The 19,600-nt window shown below is 50.4% G+C and overlaps 7 protein-coding genes across 7 annotated transcripts; 4 read left to right on the top strand and 3 right to left on the bottom strand.

The window, feature by feature from the left end:
* Positions 1 to 50: 50 nt before the first annotated feature.
* On the bottom strand, positions 51 to 2,062 carry CONPUDRAFT_109199 (cyclohexanone monooxygenase). The gene is made up of 7 exons (XM_007774026.1): positions 1,801 to 2,062; positions 1,576 to 1,741; positions 1,346 to 1,519; positions 1,041 to 1,284; positions 683 to 985; positions 537 to 633; positions 51 to 479 (listed from the first exon to the last, which is right to left on the bottom strand). The coding sequence occupies exons 1-7, from the start codon at positions 2,055 to 2,057 to the stop codon at positions 80 to 82; spliced, it is 1,641 nt and encodes a 546-aa protein (XP_007772216.1). The 5' UTR covers positions 2,058 to 2,062; the 3' UTR covers positions 51 to 79.
* A 420-nt stretch (positions 2,063 to 2,482) lies between these two features.
* CONPUDRAFT_167904 (beta-lactamase) lies at positions 2,483 to 4,769 on the top strand (the record flags this gene model as incomplete). Its single annotated transcript, XM_007774025.1, has 13 exons — positions 2,483 to 2,748; positions 2,826 to 3,002; positions 3,063 to 3,130; positions 3,193 to 3,503; positions 3,561 to 3,625; positions 3,677 to 3,746; positions 3,800 to 3,912; positions 3,967 to 4,009; positions 4,063 to 4,284; positions 4,344 to 4,378; positions 4,441 to 4,501; positions 4,556 to 4,610; positions 4,671 to 4,769. The coding sequence occupies exons 2-13, from the start codon at positions 2,900 to 2,902 to the stop codon at positions 4,767 to 4,769; spliced, it is 1,245 nt and encodes a 414-aa protein (XP_007772215.1). The 5' UTR covers positions 2,483 to 2,748; positions 2,826 to 2,899.
* A 204-nt stretch (positions 4,770 to 4,973) lies between these two features.
* CONPUDRAFT_128902 (cytochrome P450) lies at positions 4,974 to 7,331 on the bottom strand. The gene is made up of 10 exons (XM_007774024.1): positions 7,090 to 7,331; positions 6,941 to 7,037; positions 6,754 to 6,887; positions 6,317 to 6,698; positions 6,127 to 6,249; positions 5,968 to 6,070; positions 5,821 to 5,907; positions 5,728 to 5,762; positions 5,494 to 5,672; positions 4,974 to 5,415 (listed from the first exon to the last, which is right to left on the bottom strand). Exons 1-10 carry the CDS (start codon positions 7,281 to 7,283, stop codon positions 5,157 to 5,159), a joined length of 1,593 nt encoding a protein of 530 aa, XP_007772214.1. The 5' UTR covers positions 7,284 to 7,331; the 3' UTR covers positions 4,974 to 5,156.
* Positions 7,332 to 8,293: 962 nt separating this feature from the next.
* CONPUDRAFT_167902 (uncharacterized protein) lies at positions 8,294 to 9,098 on the top strand (the record flags this gene model as incomplete). Its single annotated transcript, XM_007774023.1, has 2 exons — positions 8,294 to 8,596; positions 8,658 to 9,098. The coding sequence occupies 2 exons, from the start codon at positions 8,294 to 8,296 to the stop codon at positions 9,096 to 9,098; spliced, it is 744 nt and encodes a 247-aa protein (XP_007772213.1).
* A 1,184-nt stretch (positions 9,099 to 10,282) lies between these two features.
* CONPUDRAFT_157086 (uncharacterized protein) lies at positions 10,283 to 11,131 on the top strand (the record flags this gene model as incomplete). Its single annotated transcript, XM_007774022.1, has 4 exons — positions 10,283 to 10,427; positions 10,508 to 10,747; positions 10,813 to 10,965; positions 11,025 to 11,131. The coding sequence occupies 4 exons, from the start codon at positions 10,283 to 10,285 to the stop codon at positions 11,129 to 11,131; spliced, it is 645 nt and encodes a 214-aa protein (XP_007772212.1).
* A 448-nt stretch (positions 11,132 to 11,579) lies between these two features.
* CONPUDRAFT_75670 (uncharacterized protein) lies at positions 11,580 to 15,296 on the bottom strand (the record flags this gene model as incomplete). Its single annotated transcript, XM_007773710.1, has 12 exons — positions 11,580 to 12,060; positions 12,114 to 12,205; positions 12,255 to 12,458; positions 12,523 to 12,635; positions 13,229 to 13,315; positions 13,544 to 13,582; positions 13,635 to 13,926; positions 13,984 to 14,074; positions 14,171 to 14,192; positions 14,249 to 14,348; positions 14,509 to 14,766; positions 14,829 to 15,296. The coding sequence occupies 12 exons, from the start codon at positions 15,294 to 15,296 to the stop codon at positions 11,580 to 11,582; spliced, it is 2,247 nt and encodes a 748-aa protein (XP_007771900.1).
* Positions 15,297 to 16,568: 1,272 nt separating this feature from the next.
* CONPUDRAFT_157084 (P-loop containing nucleoside triphosphate hydrolase protein) lies at positions 16,569 to 18,895 on the top strand (the record flags this gene model as incomplete). Its single annotated transcript, XM_007774021.1, has 5 exons — positions 16,569 to 16,904; positions 16,950 to 17,027; positions 17,088 to 17,762; positions 17,811 to 18,084; positions 18,132 to 18,895. 5 exons carry the CDS (start codon positions 16,569 to 16,571, stop codon positions 18,893 to 18,895), a joined length of 2,127 nt encoding a protein of 708 aa, XP_007772211.1.
* Between the last annotated feature and the right edge of the window lie 705 nt (positions 18,896 to 19,600).

The following is a 19,600-nucleotide window of genomic DNA, read 5'->3' as shown; positions in this document are numbered from 1 at the left end:
CCAGGAACACCCACCAATGATGTTCTGTAAGAAATTGATCATGCGCATGTTTTGTCTTTCGAGCTAATAAAATACAGTATTACAGTTTTGCCAATCCCACACCTCCTACCGTATCCTTGGTAAACCCCGGGTAATTCCTTTCTACCTCTTGGTCGACCTCCTGCTTATACGCGGGAACTCCTCCGGCCCAGTTGTACGCCTGCTTCCGCTTACCTGGAACGTTAGCGCCCATATACCAGCTATCGACATCGTGAAGCAGCGTTTTTCTGGACATCGTATCGACGAGTTCGGTGAAGTCACGAGTTGCCTCCGCCTTAGGGACGAATTTAGTGATACTATTTTGATAGAGGTGGTTGATAGTCTTCACGATCCACTGTCCTTGGATCTCGATGCACGTCGGTCCATTGCAGAACGCGGTAGGGCCGTGTGGCCCATAGAGGAAGAACATGTTCGGGAAGTTGCTGGTGGCCATGCCTAGGCTGAGGACTGTCTTCAATACCCGCACGCGCAAGGTATTCAATAGTCAAAGGACTTACTACGTGCTGACGCCATCATTCCAGTGTTCCTGAATCGACTTTCCCTTTTCGCCCTTTAGGTCCATTCGCATCCAAGGACCCGTAATGTTGTCCCACCCTACTCTAAAGTTAGACCGCCGTCTTGACGATACAACCTAGCCACTCACCAGTCGCCACAATGAGCACGTCGAGCTCCGTCGTTGTATTTCTCGTTTGGACAGTGTCGGCTGTTATCTCCACGATCGGATCTTCCTTGATATTGATCAAGTCGACGTTGTCTTGGTTGAAGACCTCGTAGAACCGCTGCTCGAGACAAGGTCGCTTGGTGCCGAACGGATGAGGAGCGACCTTCGGCGCTAGTATATCTCGCTTCCTCGGATCTTTGATGCGCGCTGACGTTTTCTTTTGCCAGAACTTATACGCTTCATCGCTCGCCTCTTTGTCGAAGAAGAGGTCGGCATATCCGGCGACTACAATTGTGCAGGTCAGCCTCATGACAAGCACGTCAGTCTATAATAACTTAACGCCAAAAGTTGAAGCCGCCCATCTGCCAAAGTCTCTCGAAGAATGCCTCACGGGCCTCAGGAGGGTCGCTCTTGGTCACCTTGGGAACGAAATCGAAATTGAAACCGCCGAAAGTCGTCGGCAGCTTCTCAAAGATGTTGTCGTAAACAGGCTTGAAATGAGCCTGCACATCGCGCGACATCTTATACTGGACCATGGGAAGAGCCAAGTTTGGGGTGCGTTGGAAGACTGTCAAGTGTTTGACCTGCAATTCATTGTTAGTAAACGCTCAGGTTCCTCGACTCTGTCGATATAATGCCTCTCACCTGCGATCCGATCTCCTGTATGATCTGTACACCACTCGCTCCCGTTCCAATCACGCCAACTCGTTTGTTCTTGACGTTGATACCTCCCTCGGGCCATCGTCCCGAGTGGCACCAACGACCTTGGAACGATGCAAGTCCGTCGATTTTTGGAATATATGGCTCGGTCGTCGACCCCTATATCCCGGTTAATGCTACTATTCAAACTGAAGGCATCTCGTCAGTCTACTTACCACCGCCATTATAAAAAACCGAGCCGTTGATTGATGGAAGCCTCCTGCCCCATTCGCCGTGATCTTCCAGATATGTTCATCGTCGTTCCATTGGGCGGCCTTTACGCGGCACTCCATCCACGTATGCTTGAGGAGATCGTACTTCTCAGCAACGTAAGCGAAGTATCTGTCAAATTTGTGAGTACCGTAATGCATCGTATCCGTAAGACGGCGAGGTTAGCTCACGCTCGCAACTCGTCTGAGTTAGGAAATCGCTCGGACCATGTCCATCCTTTTGCAAGGTCATCGAATGGGAACTCGTAGAGCGGAACATCTGAGTCCACGCGTGCCCCCGGGTATGTGTTCCAGTACCACGTTCCACCCAAAGCAGAACCTGGGTCGATTAGCCTACAGCGAAGCCCCAGCTTACTTAAGTGAATCAGATTGTACACGCCAGAAAATCCACCGCCCGCGATGATCACGTCGTATTCCGGGTCGATCATGGCTGGAGAGACGAAGAGACAGAGGGTCGATAGCAAAGTCTGTCGCCTTTATGTAGGTTCCGGTGCCTCCGCCTGGTTTAACTGGATGTACCTTTGCAGCCTTTGCATAATTCTCACAGAAGAATATGTACCCCTTAAGCTATTGGTGTGGGGAAGTGCGGCTAGCCGCCGGGTCAAGGTAAGGACGGTGGTCTGTGGTAATATCCTTTCCAAACTGTGATATTGCTGTCGTGCGATGATTCTGCGTTGAAACAGGCAATCGTATCCCAAGTTTGTCTATGAGAAGAATAGAACACTGGGGTTTCAACGGACACCGTGGTGACATAATGCATTGCACGTGTCATTACGCGCTTCCTTTGATGATCACGAGAATCTAGGCGTAATGCCATCGAGGTTCAGAACGTTCAAGAGTTCCGCGCTCTCCGACCGCCGATACCCCAGCTCGTGCTATACGGACGTGCTTGTGATTTTCATGGAACGTATGTCCTTAATTATACACTGAGCAACTCAGCCATGTGCAATGACTGGGCTGCCGGTTCTCTACAAGTGCAGCCCCCGATAGGTTCTGCTAAGGATGCCCTTCTTCAATCCCACGAGCCACGCAAGATAAGAGCGCTGTATAGACTTTGTGAGAAGTCTGATTCGAGCCTACGTAACGTTTGGTGGAGAATGCGATCATCCATTCAAGAAGGCAGGTCATCTGGTATGCTGCGCAGCGCACTGCGGGTAAGCATCCGTTCTCGTTCAGGAACTGAATTACAACCGTAGAGGTCATCGGCTTTAAAGCTCGGTGAAGGCTTCCGGCCCATCTGCAAAAGCGTCATCTCAACTTGTGACCCGCGATGGCAAGCCTCCCCGACCATACCAAAGCCGAGCTTGACAAGATTCTGCGAGATGTTACGAGCAGTGACAAGAACAAGATACCCGGAGTGTTGTTCGCTGCTGGTATGTTCCAATGTTATATCGGAAGCATTCAGAGCTGACAAATCGTCTATGATGTGGTAGTTGGGCGGGACGGAAAGCCTCTTTATGTCGGTGCAGAGGGCGTACGAGCCATCGGGCAAGAGGCTAAGGTAAGTAGAACAACCGCTTTAAAAGCGCCTTGCGCCGACGCAACTCCCCGCCACCGATGTAGATGACTCCTGATACGGTCTTGTGGATAGCGTCTCTTACGAAGACGGTGACCGGGATCGCAGCACTCCAGCTCATTGAGCAAGGAAAGCTGTTGCTAGATGACGCGGCGCAAATTGCCCAGCTCCTGCCCGAGCTGTCGCAGGCGAAGGTCGTCTCAGGTAGCAACGTCAACGGCTTCAGCTACACACCCATACAAGGGGAAACCACATTACGAAGTCTTTTGACCCACACGAGCGGACACTCTTACACGTTTTTCGACAAGAAGCTCAGAGATATCGTCGGGACTGGGCCATGCCAGGATGAGTTTTCTGGGTACATCGCTAGAGTCTAGACATTCTTCGTTTATCGAGTTGACGATATTTCTCGTAGACGCCCGGATGCTTTCAATCAGCCTCTCGTTCATCAGCCAAACAGCACGTTTTCGTATGGGATAGGTGAAGCGATAGTTTCCAACTCCCTCTATTTTAGTATGCTCACTGTATTAGGCATTGATTGGGTTGGGATCCTCATCGAACGCGTCACGGGGAAGAAGCTTGGTACATACTTTGACGACCAGTACGCCAACCTTTCTATAGTAAAACTCGACTAAGCTCATAATCTGTCTTCAGCATCTTTGGTCCTCTTGGCCTGAAAGACACAGCGTTCGAGGTCAAACCACACATGCGTCCCAGGCTTTCGGGAATGCACGCGCGTCTTTCTGAGGATACTATCATTGAGCAGCGTTAGTTCTTCTTAGAAACGATTCACCCACTATGTTCACAAGCGGTTTCGCCAGCACATCGTCCAATTGGTTACGCCGTGGAGAATGAATTCCATTCGTATGTTCCTACTTCGGTTCATATTTCTCAGTATCTCACTCCCAGCGTTCAAGGGGTGGTGGCGGACTATTTTCTACGATACACGACTATCTCATGATGATCGCCATCTTCATGAACGACGGGAAGGGGTGGAATGGCGCTCAGATTCTCAAGCCTCAGACTGTAGCTCTCGCTACTCGAGATAATATGCCTTCTGCGCTCGCACCTGCAATGGACGCTCCTGTGTATTCTTCTCGAGAGGATCTGGCTAACGACCTGCCGAATATCTTCCCAGGGTGCGTCATATTTATCTCGACTAACGCAGAAAGGTTGATGCAAACACTCATTTGCGTAGTTCTGTAAAGGGATGGGGATTGACGTTCATGATATGTACGTGCGCCAACACCTAACGGCGAAGCATGGCTATTGACACCACTCTTATCGTTATACAGCCAAAAACGAGCTACCAACAGGCCGCTCGCCCGGGTCTATCAACTGGTGTGCGCTGTGCAAGTGAGTTGTTGTGTAATCGACTAGTCTTGACCAGATCGCTAACTAGGTGGTCAGCATATTCTGGTGGGTAGATATCAAGAAAGGCGTCGCTGGAATGCTCGCTACTCAGGTAAACAGATTCATGGTTATTTATCCCTGTTTGATCCCGCTGATCGCGTTCACCGCTCAGATCCTCCCTCTGTTCGATGCCCCCGTTGTGGGCACGCTCTTCAAAGCTGAGGCGGAGCTGTACCGAGGACTAGCTGAGTCTCCACAGGCACGGCTTTGATTCATGCAATTGTTTGAGTGATGAAAAATGATCGAATCGATCTGCATAGTTCGGATGTACTATTGAGATGATAATGTATTGTCCATGGAAAGACATTTCGTGTTCGTATTCGTATCTTTCATCAGTCATCCGAAGACCATCTCTCCTTCAATGAAAGCGAACTTTGCACTGAGGTCGGGCGATGCAAATGATTCAGGGGTAGTTGGGGGCATGAATTTCCTGGCTCTCCGTAGCTTCTTGGCATACACCTGCAGTGACGGCGACGATGGAGCTGAGAGCCTTCGAGTCAGATAATTTATATGGACAGAGCTAGGCCCAAACTTATTACATATCGTCCATCACTATATACTAGTCCATCTCGAAAAAAAACATAAGACTGCCCATAGCTCACGCATACGGGTAGTCCTTCATCATCTCCCGCAACCGGTCCGGCTCGATGCGCGGCTCGAACACGTAGCTGAACGCGGGCTTGTTGGTCGGTACGCCGCGCATGTACGCGAACGAGTCGATCTCGGGGCTCTCCGCCAGGAGGCGGAGCGCGTCCTTGGAGTACTTGGTTGGATCGAGCGAAATGCGGAAGGCCCAGAGGATGACGATGGCGTTGATGAGGAGCGAGCGCTGGGCGAGGTGTTGGCCTGGGCAGATGCTGTTGCGTATTAATACGAATACGGGAAATCGTGTGGTCAGGAAGGTTAGGACATGGGGGGAAATGCAAGGGACGAACCGCCGTCCGAAGCCGAAGGCGAGGTGCCGCATGTCGTTGAGGTCCGCGCGGAAGGCGCCGTCTTCGGTGAGCCACCGGTTGATGTCGAACTTGTTGGCGTCGGTCCAGAAGTCGGGGTCTCGGGATGCCGTCCATTGGTTCCCCCAGACAGCCGTTCCCTTGGGAATACAGTAGCCATTCTGTAGTAGGCACGGTCAGGATAGGATATCGGGCAAGATGGAAGAGAAGGCTTACCCAGAGAACGTCGTCAGTGGTATAGTGAGAGAGACCTAAGGCAGACAAGTGTCATTGAATATTGCGTTACACGATGTGGACAGCAGAACCCACCCATAGCAGCAATTGGCCGCCACCGATGTACTTCTTGCACGAATGCCCTGATGAGAGGGAGCGAGTTCTCGTCATCGAATGTCGGCGCTGGTGAGAGATGTCAAGTCAGCTGCATTGGCGTAGCACACATTCGTGCCGCGCACGAACCTCTGTCGTGCCCGACAACGGCATCAATTTCTGCCTGTATGCGGGCCTGGATTTCGGGGTGGAGTGCGGCCGACATCATGATCTGGCACGCTCCAATCGCGCTCTGCACAAAGCCTTGGTGAGCGAGAAAATATTTGCAGATAACGAGTGGGTGCCTACAGTTTCAGAGCCAGCGGAGAAGAACGAGCCAGCGAGGAAGGCCATCTCCTTGCGCGTCATTCCATAACTGCTCTCATTCTCGAATAGGTGTTTGCTAAATGATGGGCCAGCATCGCCATCGTTCTGTAAAACCAGACTGAGCATGAGCGAAAGTCTCGGCAGAGTCTGACTATCACACGTCCACACGCACAAGTTTGTTCCGCACGTTCTCCAGATGTTCCACAAACACCTTTGCGTTGCTCTCGTGCGTCCTTTTGAGCTCCGATCCGTACCAGGGTATATACTTGAGCCAGCTAAGCGGCGCGTAGTCGACGAGGTACGCGCCGGGGCGGAGCGCCTTACGCGTCATGGTCATGTTGCGCTCGATCTCTTGCACCTCGGGGTCAGACGCGGAGGTAGGCGTGTTCTTGCCGTACGCGACCTTGAGCACGACGGACGCAGCGTACGCCCGCGCGTGACTCTGGTATTTCATCGGCTCGTCGAGCAGGCCAATGATAGTCCCGCGGACGTGTTCCATTTGCAGAGGGGCGTAGGTGCCGACGGCTTTTGGCTGGAGGTGTGTGTGCATTGCGCTGGTGAATTGGGGGTGGGTTAAGCCAGATTCTTAGAAGACTGGTGGATACTCACCGTCGCATGAGACGAAGTCGAGAACCATTAGCGAATCCGATGCTAACGCCCCCAGTGAGCAACTCGGTGATGGATATGCGGTGGGGTCTGTCAGCTAGTAGACCGCCCTGTCTCTCCATGATGTCGAAGAGGGCCTGCACCAATGGTTGAGCGTATGCCTTCGCTCGCTATGGCCAAAGTATCGTACCTGCTGTCCGCCTATGACAACGTACTTCTCTGTTCCATCTCTGAGTGTAATGATGGGACCGTACTCCTTGATCCACTCCTCGATTTGAAGGAAAGGTCTAATGTATGGGGTGGGTCAGCTGGACGTATTCTGAAGGTGATGCAACTAACAAGTTTCGTGTAACCTTGTGGCCGTAGAACCAATGATTCGTCGGCGGGCTCGGGGGCATAGGCCGCGAGGTGCGAGATGAGTAGCTCTTCCATGCCAATGCACAGGCCGATAGCGAGACGACGGCGAGTCCTAGAACGTTGGGGTCAACATCCTGGAGTTTGGTCGGAAGTTGGGTTGGAAGCAGCGATTCCATGGTAGTCGAGGTTGTGGGTTACTATGGGAAACGGGTTCGGAATGTTCCAATGACATAGTTCAATCTGGAGGTTCAGAAGTCTATATAGAAAGTGCCCTCGGGGTTCAGTCTCCGCGAAACGTGAAAAGTGCTGACATACCACTTTCACCCCTAGAAGGACTGTGTACATTGCAGTGTGTGCACCTGTGTCAATGTACACCTGTCGATCGACTGATTGCAGTGGTGATGGGAGTCGGAATTTACTCCCGCTGCTGCGGCCAACTGCGGCAGGTCCCGACGGTCTCCAACTCCCGACGGTCCACTGTCCCAGCTTCTCTTCTACTCATGCAGGGAGCGGCTCACCGAGTCGTTGACTATAGGGATATAGGCTCGAGGTTGAAATCGGGCAGGACATGTTCCACCTCGCGTTTGTATTGGCTACCTCGGTCAGTCGCACTACTTACATCATACTTCATTCTCGCTGACGCTGATAAGTAAAGGCTCTCGCATGACACTCTGAGCAGCTGGGACACCTTACAGTGTATCCTTCTGACGTTCATCATCTTCTCCACGAATGCGGCAAAAGTTCGTATTAACTTTCGTTGATTCAAATCTTAGTGGGGCACTGGTGTAAACAGAGACTGTTGCAAATAGAGACAAGCACTCGCGGTAGCAAACGAACACCTACTGCGTCTACCTTTCCCTCTTTGGTGCCATCATCAACACGCCGAGTTTCACCCTCAGTTTTCTCCTTATTATGCTTCATCCTCCATCAGTGCAGAGATGGGACATGAATAGCCAGTACAGAATTCGAAACCAACCACAGAGCTCGGTCGACCATGTCAGCCTCCTGGGCCAATTCGACACATGCAAGCCCCCAGCCTGCCAGGACTGCATAAAAACCGCCCTCGAGCAAGCTCTTTCTCTCATTCCTCTTTCATCCCAACCTTCACAACTACCGCCGTCCTCTCCAGTCCTGCATCCACGCCCACACCCACACCTATACACGAATCTCTACATCTGCATCACCCATGGCTGTACTTCACTCCCTCCTTCGCGTCACCTCTGCGTCCATGGCTGTCTTTTCCTCTCTTCTCGCCATCCCTGTTCGTTGCGTTACTCGTGTTGCGTTCTTATATGCTTCCTTCGTTAAAGCCTTGGCTAGCACTGTAGCACTCTTCCTATTATCCTTCGGTACTGGGGTGGCTATCTTTCTCGCACTTGTGTCTGGCGTTTGTCTTTCTGCTCGTTCAACTTGGGAAGCTTTCTTGGTTCATCGCTCTACCCTTATCTTGAGGAAGTTCAGGAGTATATGGACGCTGTCGGAAGCTGAGGTACGTCTACATTCGGTCTCCTCATCTATCTTCCGCCGCTGAGGTCTGCACCATCCATCAGGCTGAGAAACACTCTCAGGCAAATCTCGCTGTCACGCCGAGGCTCTTGTATACTCCGGAGCTTCCGTCCACGTCCAGAGAAGTATCCTACGTTGGTGAATCGCATGCTACACCTAGACCCCGGTCTCGACTCTCCACTTCTTCCGCTAGTCCTATCTCCCCGGAACCATGGCCCACGGGCCGCTCCAATCCGCCCGAGGGCTCTTTCACCATCGAGGACATCGTCAACTCTCCGTATCGAAGGCATCATACAAGGTCTCTCTCTAGATCTTCTAGCTCCGGATCCAGCACGTCTACGGGCTCTCCGTCGCTTCCCGCCAGCGCTGCTTCCCCTGCGGTCTGGCCTGTAGGCTACGAATCGCCACCGGAAGGCTCATTTACGACTGAGGACATTATTAGCTCTCCTTATCGAAGGCTCCGTCGATCGAAAGATGACGCCTGAGCTAAAGGGACTGCAGTGACTCCCAGTCGTCTGGACTCTCCACTTCTGAGGTCCTCCCCACTATTTAGCTCGGGGGACTCGAAACTCGTTGAAACTTCAGGCAATGGTGCCGACATTTCTGTAAGCGACAGCGCTTGGCTATCCAGCCCGGAGTCTTCTTTCTCAGCGATATCCTCTCCCTCTTCGTCTCCGCTGTCTATATAATTTGCTCCGTCGACGCCTCCGCTTGTGATTTCTGGTAAATGGCGATACTTATCTCCTACCCACGCATCTCCTAGGCTCTCGGGGCCCTACGCAGAGCGCCATGATTCATCGACTGCTGGCCAGTGATGATCACTAGCTCCCAACATGAGCACGAGCGCTGCATTCCCGTGTCTTCTGCATCTATTTCTTGGATTCCCCATCGTCAATTGCATCTACAGTATCATAATCTCCGGTCTATCGTCGATACCGATAATGCATGATCTATGAAACGAACGTGAACACAGCAAATGCAGCTGAGCTTTACGGTGCTGGCCGTTTCGCGTTTTTACCTTCAGTGCTCAGGTGAGAAGGATACTAATCCTACACAACACTTAGATGGCGCATCCATCCGTGTCCCACCGGACCTTTGAAACAAATTTTCCGCACAGTTCCTTCGTATCCAATATGAGATATTTGCATTGTTGCCTTGGTACATGTCCGCGTCGAAAGCGGCGGTCTGAGGCCTTAGGGCCGTCCCGGTGGCTGCCCGATCAGCCGCTTCACTTGCGACACAAGCACCTAAGGTTTTCTGTGCTCCGGTAAAACTATGCTCACACTTGCCTCTTTTCATCCGTACCCCTAGATGAGTCTCAACATTTTGTTCTCAACATGTTCTTGCGAAGCAGTAGGCCAAATAAGTCCAAGTGCTTTCGGTCATCCTCCGGGCAGGTCTAGTCGAGGCACAATCACCATCCAGAAGCTCTGTTAGCAACGCGTAAGGGAGCACTAGTAAGTTGGGAGGTAGTGGCGATTGACAGCCCAATAAGAGCTCAGATGTTCGACAGCGCCTTGATGGACTTGAAACGTAGTATGACATAAAGGAGCTATTCGGCTGCATTTTTGGTACGTATAGGCGATATGGGCGCCTATAACTTTATGTAAGTCATGGTCCTTGTGTCTGCCGCTTCGTCTTGTACCCTCGCCGCCGCCCAGCCATACTCATGTCATCTCTAGTCGTAGTCGACGACCACGCATATGCGATCCAGTATCAGGGAAACTGGACAGCTGGAGGGATCTACCCCGAGTACGACACCACGACTAGCGGGTCGCACAGCCAGGGTGACACAGCAACATTCACGTTCACTGGTACGTTTCGACTCCGAGCTTAGTATCAACGTTACATTGCACCTACCTTTGGTATTCACTTCTACCTTCCCCCTTACAAGGGACCTGGATTGGGGTGTATGCATCAACAGGCGCTCCAGGTGGCTGGGGCTTCCCTATCACAGAGTTCACCATTGATGGCGGCCAGCCGGCGAGCTTCACATCACTCAATGTCTCCTCGCAATCGTACCACTTCCCTGTCTTTCAGTCGGATATCCTCGAGGATGGGCAGCACACGCTAGTGATCAATCACACAGATGCAGGACCCTCTACGTTCTGGTTTGACTATTTAGAATACATGCGTACGTCCCTCGTGTTCCGAGCTGGCTCTTTACTATTCTTGAGCCTGACTAGGGTGCGTCAAAAGCTTCGTCGTCCGACTCGTCAAAGCATTTGTCATCGGGAGCGCTTGCAGGAGCTGTTGTCGGCAGTGTTATCGGGGGTGTTCTATTGGCAGCATTGGTGGCAATGGTATACCTGTACCGTAAAGAGAAACGGGAGAAGCGGTCCATATTTGCAGGTGCAGTATACGCCTTTGTCTGACAAAGTACTGATGGCTGATACATTGTTTTCGGACAGAACTTTCTGGCTATCAGCGGATCGCCCAACAACCCGTGGCCCTGCTCCCGTACACACCTCAGGTTACTCCGACTCTCCCAAGTTCTATTAAGTATTCGGGTAAATGATGGTGAGACGGTATATATCATACCTTACATACCAAAGGGCTATTTGATGTATTGTTCGGGCACTCAATGTGAGGTGCTCAAGCACTCGTTGCATCAAGAACGATCGAAGGGATATAATCAAGAGCGACAGGTAGGCTACAGGAGGCTACTGGTACTACAGCTCTGATGGACAAATAAAGATGTCATGTCTTATCTGCGAATCACACTATATGATACTATGAGTTTGCGTCTGTTTATTGTCTTTGTTTCGAGAGAAGTTGAGAAGAGGATCGACCTCAGAACCTTTAAAGCTAAAGAAGCACTGTATCGAGGGTCAGCTGAGCCTCCACAGGCATGACTTTGATTCCATAAAATTATTTGAGTAATGAAGAATAATCAAATCGATCTGTACAGTTCAGTTGTACTACTTAATGAGATGACGATGCATTTTCAATGGAAAGCCACTTCGTCATGACGCTTCCGGAGGCTGCCTCTCCTCCAACGAAGGCGAACTTGGCACTGACGGTACATATGGTTCAGATATAGATGGTGGTATGTATCTCTTGGCTTTTCGTAGTTCGGCATCGGCCTGCAGTGGCGGTGGCGGCAACGAAGTTGAGGGCCTTCTGTGACTCCGTAAGGATACAGGAACTAGCTCCTTCGCCCTAGGATATGGGCTGATGGCTCCACGCTCGCGCCTTAGGTATGCCGCCGGATCCGAGAGTGCGGTGCTGTCGAGTCTCGATTGTACCTTCATAATCTCCCGCCCAAATGAACTAGGCTTTGAGTCTCCAAAACGAGGTATCCAGTAATACAGTCTCCGAGACATGACCACAGGTGACAAGACCAGTATCACTGTGATGCCTCCGACAGCACTGACCACTGATTTTACCAAAATGTCGGTTGATTGATATGTCAACGCAGCAAAGGCCGCTATAAAAAATACCATCCTGCCAAAGATAGGTCATCTGAATCGGAATATAACGGAGCAGTTACACCTTACCCCCATAAAAGCAGGCCATAAGGTAGGCTTAGTACAATAGCCAATGCCTCAAGCCCGAGATCATGGCCCGTGACTTTGGTGAGCAAATAACTCTGTACATTGTCAGTAGTCTGACACAAATTCACAACAAGAGCTACCAACGTCATGATCAGCTGCTTTGCGAGACCCCGTATGATTTCGCCGAGGGAGAACCAAGCCCAACACGACCGATCCAAAGCTCGCCACCGTAGATGCGTAGCTGAGTGCTTGAGCAGCGGTTTGAGGATATGACTGAATTGTCCCTGGCTGAGGGGTGACGTTAGCCAAAGCCAGGAAAGCGATGTTCGCGTTCAAGATAACAGTAGACTACAGATGTGAGAAATAATTAAGCATCAGTGTTTCGTGTATGAGGTATGTCACTTCAGCTTACAAGGAGCGTGTATCCTGTCCACTCGGCCCGGCACTTAGAGACAAACTTCTTCCACGGAATGTAGTTCAGAAGCTGGTCGACCCATATAACTTGGAGGCCTTTCAAATGTACATCTGGAGCATTGAACATCACCGGCGAGAAAATTCGTATGAGCAGTGATTTTCTTCTTGTCTGCTCTTCGTATTACTCGTATATTCAAAATTATGCCCGGCTTGGCATTGTACATGTTTGGCATTGTGGCTGTGGCATATCTCGTGTTAGTGCTCGGTATTTGTATACGATGTAGGGTTCTGGACTGCACGACAGATATCCACAGGCACTGTGTCTACTCGTGTTCGAGTTTTCGTTTCCAGTACAATGGGATGGTGATTCCCATCGAGCAACATGGTAGGGCAAGATCCTCATGTGCCGTAGCGCAGCGAGGCTGCCTTGTATATTCTGATCAGCATACAATCGGGCAGACATCTGGCCGTGAAAGTTATAAAATCTGTTTCGGGCTACCGTTTTATCAGAGGAAGGAGACGGGAGATTTTCAGGTTGAATTCCTACCAAAAATCCGCATGAATCGCGCTGAAAGGCTCAGTCATGGAACACCTTATATATCCCGAGTAACTTACCTATTGTACATGCCGTGTGATCAAGCGGTTTATTTGCCACTGCTTTGGCGCTTTCAGCTTAACTTTTATATAATACACGATCGACTTACCATGTGCATGATGTGCAAAATCTGCGATTTTCGAAAGTTCTTCCGAGTTAAAGGGCGATAGGGAAGGAGCATCAGAAGTAACTGTTTCTGTACAACGAAACTCAAAAAGAGTTCATTAGACATAACTTAGATCTGATACCTGCAATGGAAAAGTAGACCACTTCTTCCAGTTCCTCAGTAATTCGTCTCGGAACTGGCCTGTGGCTGGGAAAAAACTCGCAATGAGTCCTGAGGTTTGGTGAGCAATCACTCAACACTGATTCTAGGGTTCAAAAAGGTATCAGATCATGTATAAAACAGAGACAGCTGACTGACTCATTTGTGCATACCAGTACTCTGACTCCATGGCATGACCTTTAGTCATAAGCAATCAGAATCCGCCTGCGCTATGAATATGATGGGCAACCTAGATGACTAAGCTGATCGACATTCTTGACGTTGCCGCTTATCTTGATGGGCATGAAGTCTTGCGGCCAGAAGACGGATCTAGTGTCATGGGACACTAAGTAATAGCCACAGTGAAAGAAAGACAGGTGATCGTCTTCTTTTTCTCCTACTTTAGTCAGCTCCAGAACCATCTCAGTGTCAATGGCTAAATCGTGAATAGCTGGATCTATCATGCCCTCGATAACTCGGAAGGCTTCCTCAGCAGCACAGAGATATTCAAGCTTGGCTAGAGGCGCGTCCGTAAAAATCCTCTGACATAGAAATACAGTGAGCTCATTCTAGCCCGTGGAGGGTGGGAAGTCGCGTACCCTTTCTTTGTGTAAGTAGTATACTGCTCCCTCTGGGTGTATTTTCTGAAACCACCCCGCACGTTCATGGTCCTCATGTGTCAAAGGGTCACTGTAAAATTAATATTAGTGGAGTTAGCAACTCAGCTTTACCGATGTAGAAGGTGTCTTACTCTCGGTATGCTCGTGTGAATGGATGGATATATACGTCTTTCCACGCTTTATTCGACCTAGAGAAATTCGTGTGATTCCTGAGCGAATGCAGTAGTAACCAAGTAGTACACACGGCTTGATTTTCCGTTGATATCTTCTAACTTCACTAGGAGAAATGGGTTCCAACATATTAATCTCGACATTTTGAAAGTTACGATGAGCGGTCCACGATCCTTTTGATGAGTGATAGATAGAAGGAAAGCCTAGCATAGGCATCCCACAAGATAATACTGGCCTGTGATTGTTTTGATGATCAATTGGGTCGTCGGGTATAATCCCTGGAATATGGCTGTGCCCCGTCGAATGAAGCAGCCCTGAATAGCTATGGCGCACTTGATTGGCAGTATTGATGTCACCGGAAGTTCCATGTTGAAGATACATGTCATAGCTAGCGCTAGATGACTGTGAGAATGGGGATGGCGGCACCGTGATCACGGAAGTAGGGAGATATTGTGATGTAAGATGTTGAGGTAGTACGTGCGACGCAACATAAGGTACCACAGGATCCGACCCGGGAGGATGAAATCCAGATGGTGAATGCCATGAAGACATTGCGTGCCCGTGCACTCGGCGGTGGTTGGAATAAGGAATCTGAACACGATGGAAGGGATAAACTGGGAAGGTTCACTGGGGGAAGTAATGCGCGTGCTCACATCAAACCTAACGGTCGACAGGTCGTTATTTGGCGCAATCGGATAACCAGTAGGTATGACTGGTTGGTCATTGTATCTGAACGGCCTTCTGTCTTTGGAGAGATAGGCTTCCAAGCTACTCGAGCGACGGCGAGGAACACCGTTGAACGAACGAGTACTTCCGTCATCAGGGTCTGCGGATGAAGACATATCTTTTGGGCTGTGAATGGCTGGGCCTTTGAAATAGCGTGATCTTAGCTGGAGTGCTTCCTGAACAATTCCGTCACATGGTGTGCCATGACTAGCTGAGGCTGGGTATTTCTGATGGTCGAGTCTAGGTGGTCGAGACCCCTCGGCACCGCTTTCTGTGACGGGTAACGGTTGAAAGGTATCGCTCCGAGGTGACTGCGCTCGCCCTTGGGAACTTCGCAGACTAGAAGCAGGAGCATAAAGATCAAGGTTGATAGCATCTTCCTTGCTCTCGTCCATCACCTGGCTGCTCTCCTTTTCCGAGTCAGTGGCATGATGTACGATTGTAAATGCTTCGTAATAGCATCAGCAGATGGGTGAACGATAACTGACGTTACTATTACCTGATTTATTTGATGAGTTACTACTGCGTCTACTCCTGAGACTAGTGGTCGCTGATAAAACTCGTGACTTGATGCGTTGAGTCCGGCCTGAGGTGTTGATGCTAGACTCGGAATTCATGGGAAGTGACGGGTTGGTGACGGGAACACTGTAGGATTAGAGGACTTCGTGACACAAATGAGGGCGGGAATCGACAATGACTGATAGAGTCAGTCATCCGAAAGGTTGCACAGGTATTATTGCATCCAACTCCGCAGCCTAAGCTTGTTTCTCAGCCTAGCGCTAAAATACTTACATTTTGATGGGGCAACCATCAAAGTGACTCATCCTGTGAGAAACGCTGTGACGCAGCAGTGCAATGATAGCCTGTATAGTCGGACGATTCGATGCCGGCTAGGTTCAGCCTAGCTTGAATCTAGCTTGAATCCGGTTCAGAAAGCTGACGGTTGGTAACACACCTTAGCATAAGTACATGCCAATCACGGCACAAAGTATAACTAAAATCAATAAAAGACAAGACCCTACCAAGATAGTAAGCACTGCCCCGAACGGAAATTTTGCGTGCTAGTAATGTTAACCTAATTATAGGCTATATCTTTCGGCGATTAAATGTCCCGTATGCCATGTCATGGGAAGGATTTATAGGACCACGACGGCATCACCCACGATCTCTTCAACTTGAGACACGACCGGCGCGATGCAAATACGTAGTGCACCTCAATCAACACGAGACGCGCTTGTCCCGCGCCTTGACGGTAAGCTTAAGCCCCTATACACTACCAGCCAATCTACACCGCTGTGAATCCGACGTCGCGGTTGAAGCTGAAGAGCAACCTTTGAGTGCAGTTTCATCTTATTCTTGATGCAACTCTTAGAAATATGACTCTTATAGGAAGACATCCATGCTTCTAGACTCGTGACCAGCCAACGCTTCTGCGTACCCTAAACGGTACCAAGCCGGAGGCTTTCGCGTCAGCGAGACTGGTGCACCTCGACATGCCTTTGGCACGGTGCCCACGGAGTTTGAAAATATGAGCTGCCGAGCCACGGCAGCCCCAGATTCAGGGTCGCGCGCGCGCGCGATGCGACGCGTCTGGCTGTATTGTAGCTCATACCCACTGTGTCGTCCATATCTCGTCACTCGTTCAACCGATAATCACGAAAATATACATGCACGTTCTTTACACTATCCAGGGCCCTCTGAGCGAAACAGCCCGCGAATCATTCGACTATTTATCATTCGATTTTGTCGAGAAACTCACTCTTTCCGAGGCTCTGCTCGTGCACCAAGCGGTTGCATGGTTCGATTTCTACACCAAGGGCAAGGGCCAGCTACGTGAATTCCAGCTCAAGTCTGCTCTGAAGACTCTTGCAGGGGAGAATGTCGTCGTTCGCGCCGGAACTGGCTATGGCAAGACGATGTGCATGATTCTTCCTCTGATACTTGGAAATCAGTCAAAGATTGCTTTGACGGTCTCCCCACTCAAGCTACTACAGAAGAACCATGTATGTGCCTTTCTACTGCGCTCTATTGACCTTACATTGCATCAGGTCGAGGATTTCAACCGGGCTGGCATTCCCTCGATTCAAATCAATGAAGACACTCCCAATGATAGAGAACTCTGGAAGGTGCGTCTCCTTGTTCACATACATAACATTTTATCACTCATGTCCTCCCGAACTCGTCAGAAAATCGAGGGAGGGTGTTATAGGAACATATTCATTGCCCCAGAGCAGTTCTTTCGACTCACGAGTGGGCACGTTCCTCGGCTTGCTGCGACCATGGCTTCCAATCGAAAATTCCTCGAGAGTATTGGCTTCCTCTTCCTGGATGAAGCACACTTCATTGTCCTCAGTGGATTCCGTCAAAAAGGTGAGAAAGATGCCTTTCGGCCTGCATATGCCCGTCTAGGTGAGGTCTTGCCACATCTCCGCGAGGGAACCCCAATCCTGCTCCTCTCCGCAACTCTCCCTCCTCCTATACTCCACACCATCTTTGACAACCTCCACCTTGACCCGAGCGACACGGTACAGCTAATGGAGTCCATAAACCGCCCCAATCACATCTATGCTGTCCACCGCTTGTATGGTGGTATCAAAAACCTCAAGAACTTCGACTTTCTGGTCCCACCTGAGGAGAACCCTGAACGACCACCAAAGACAGTCGTGTTTATTGACAGCCGCCTATCAGCAGCTCGTGTAGCTGCATATCTTCGCTGGCGGTTCCCCGAGTCTATCAAATCCAGCAAGATTGTCTCCCACCTGCATTCTGTCATGTCACAGGACTACATCAACCGCGTTTTTAGTGAGTTCAAGACCTCTGACGAGATCCGTGTGCTCGTTTCAACAACTGTTGCATCAAATGTGGGTAATAATCGCTTATTTCTACTTGAACTAAATGTCTATGCTCAGGGCATTGATGTCTCGGATATTGCACGTGTAGTATGCGTCGGAGCATCACCCACTTTGGAGCAGATGCAACAGGAGTTCGGGCGGGGCGGCAGAAATCCTGCAGTTGAGACTGTGTGTCTCGCTCTTGTGGAACCGTGGGCGTTGAGCGTTGAGGAAAGTGCTGCACCAACAAACAAGGAGAAGCGAACCGATATCAGTGTTTGTGAGTACATGAGCTCACCAACATGTCGACGCGAGTACCTGCGGAAAAGAAACGCAGATGACAGCCAACAAGGTTAGTGTGCACGTTGGCAGTTATGACTTGGTCTCAAATTATCGCAGCATTAAAGTACACAGTGTCCCATTGCTGCGACAAACACGATGATGGCTTCAGCCTATCGTCGTTTTTCCCGGGCGCTTTTCTCCACGAAGAGCCCACCAAACCCAAGAAGCAGTCGAAAGCTACCCGTGACAATCGACCAACTTCGCAGCGTGAGCCGCTTCGGGAGCTTATTCGGACTTGGAGAAGCAAAGCTCGGCTCACCACCTTGTTCACTCGCATGATGCCTACGAATTTCCTCCTCAACAAGCACGAGATTGATAGGATTGTCAAGGCGAGCCCCATAACCTTTTCTTGCCTCTCCAGTCTCGTTGCATTCCTTGGAGAGACAACAGAGTGGGAGACGACTTTTGGACAAGGGCTATACAATGTCATCCAGGTGTATGATGCTACAGTTCAAGCTGAAATCCAAGCGAAAAAGAAAACGAAGAAATCAGCCCCAAGAAAGCAGCCGAGACTCAAGCAAGAAGAGCCTGAACTCGATAGCATTCCCCCACCAGCCGCTTACTCACAGCATTGTAGTGAATTTCAGCTCAAAGACGAACCATGGACTCAAGACCCTCACACCTTGGGATCTCAGACGTTCCTGCAACCTGGACTATCTGATTCAGCTCCCCAAGACGCCTCCACCTCCCAGAACTTGTATCCCCAGATCACATTTGATAACCCTCTCATTGAGACGATGCATGTACCTGCTACCCGCCCCAAGCGCTCGGGAGCGCCCTCTCAGCTTGCAGGACCATCAAAACGCGCCAAAAAGCATTAGAAGTACTAGTCCTTTAGTAATTAACACGCTCTAATGCATAGCACGACAGCATTAAGTTATAGAATAAGTTATAGCATGTTAGCCATTGCAGGAAGTGAGACTTCACCCCGTCCTGAGGTTCGTCTAAGCATTGCCATGATATTTTCGTCAAAATCTTCGTCCTCCTCCCTGTTCTCCTGCTCCTCCATCTCAACATCCATCCTCGGCAAGTCCTCAATGTCTAATCCACTCATTTCAGATGCCGAGTCATCATCACCATTTTCCTCAGCGTTTCCACTCACATAGTGCAGGTACCTAAGCCCGAAGACCTCGAGCCAGCGGCATGTCATTTTGCCCGAAGATGTCGGGCCAGCGGCATGCGGCCGCTGCTGCCCCAGCACAGAGATTTCACCACTGTAGCTGGTGCCTGTCGAGGCGGCTGGCCTGCTGTTATTCTGCCGGCATTAGTGGGGTGTGTCGGGCTGGTTACACAGGGCCCCAGCACTGCCTCCGGTCACATTGATGCGTGCTCACCGTCATTTCGTCGGCCTCAGTGGGACGTGTCGGGCTGGTTACACAGGCCCCCAGCACCATTGTCCGGCCACATTGGTGCGTGCTCACCATTATTTTGTCGGCCTCAGTGGGATGTGTCGGGCTAATTACACAGGCCTCCAGCACCATTTTCCGGCCACATTGGTGCATGCTCACCGTCAATTCGTCGGCCTC

Source organism: Coniophora puteana (assembly GCF_000271625.1).
Source record: "Coniophora puteana RWD-64-598 SS2 unplaced genomic scaffold CONPUscaffold_11, whole genome shotgun sequence".
Classification (NCBI taxonomy): domain Eukaryota; kingdom Fungi; phylum Basidiomycota; class Agaricomycetes; order Boletales; family Coniophoraceae; genus Coniophora; species Coniophora puteana.
This window is presented reverse-complemented; position numbering and strand designations above follow the sequence as displayed.

Bases quoted from the DNA above. Each gene is read 5' to 3' on its own strand.
- CONPUDRAFT_109199 (XM_007774026.1), bottom strand. From the start codon at position 2,057: ATGATCGACCCGGAATACGACGTGATCATCGCGGGCGGTGGATTTTCT. The intron at 1,285-1,345 runs GTGAGAGGCATT...AATGAATTGCAG, and splicing joins TACAGGAGATCGGATCGCAG to GTCAAACACTTGACAGTCTT. The intron at 480-536 runs GTAAGTCCTTTG...GACAGTCCTCAG, and splicing joins AATGATGGCGTCAGCACGTA to CCTAGGCATGGCCACCAGCA.
- CONPUDRAFT_128902 (XM_007774024.1), bottom strand. From the start codon at position 7,283: ATGGAATCGCTGCTTCCAACCCAACTTCCGACCAAACTCCAGGATGTT. The intron at 6,699-6,753 runs GTGAGTATCCAC...CCAATTCACCAG, and splicing joins CGACTTCGTCTCATGCGACG to CGCAATGCACACACACCTCC. The intron at 5,416-5,493 runs GTTCGTCCCTTG...AATACGCAACAG, and splicing joins GCCTTCGGCTTCGGACGGCG to CATCTGCCCAGGCCAACACC.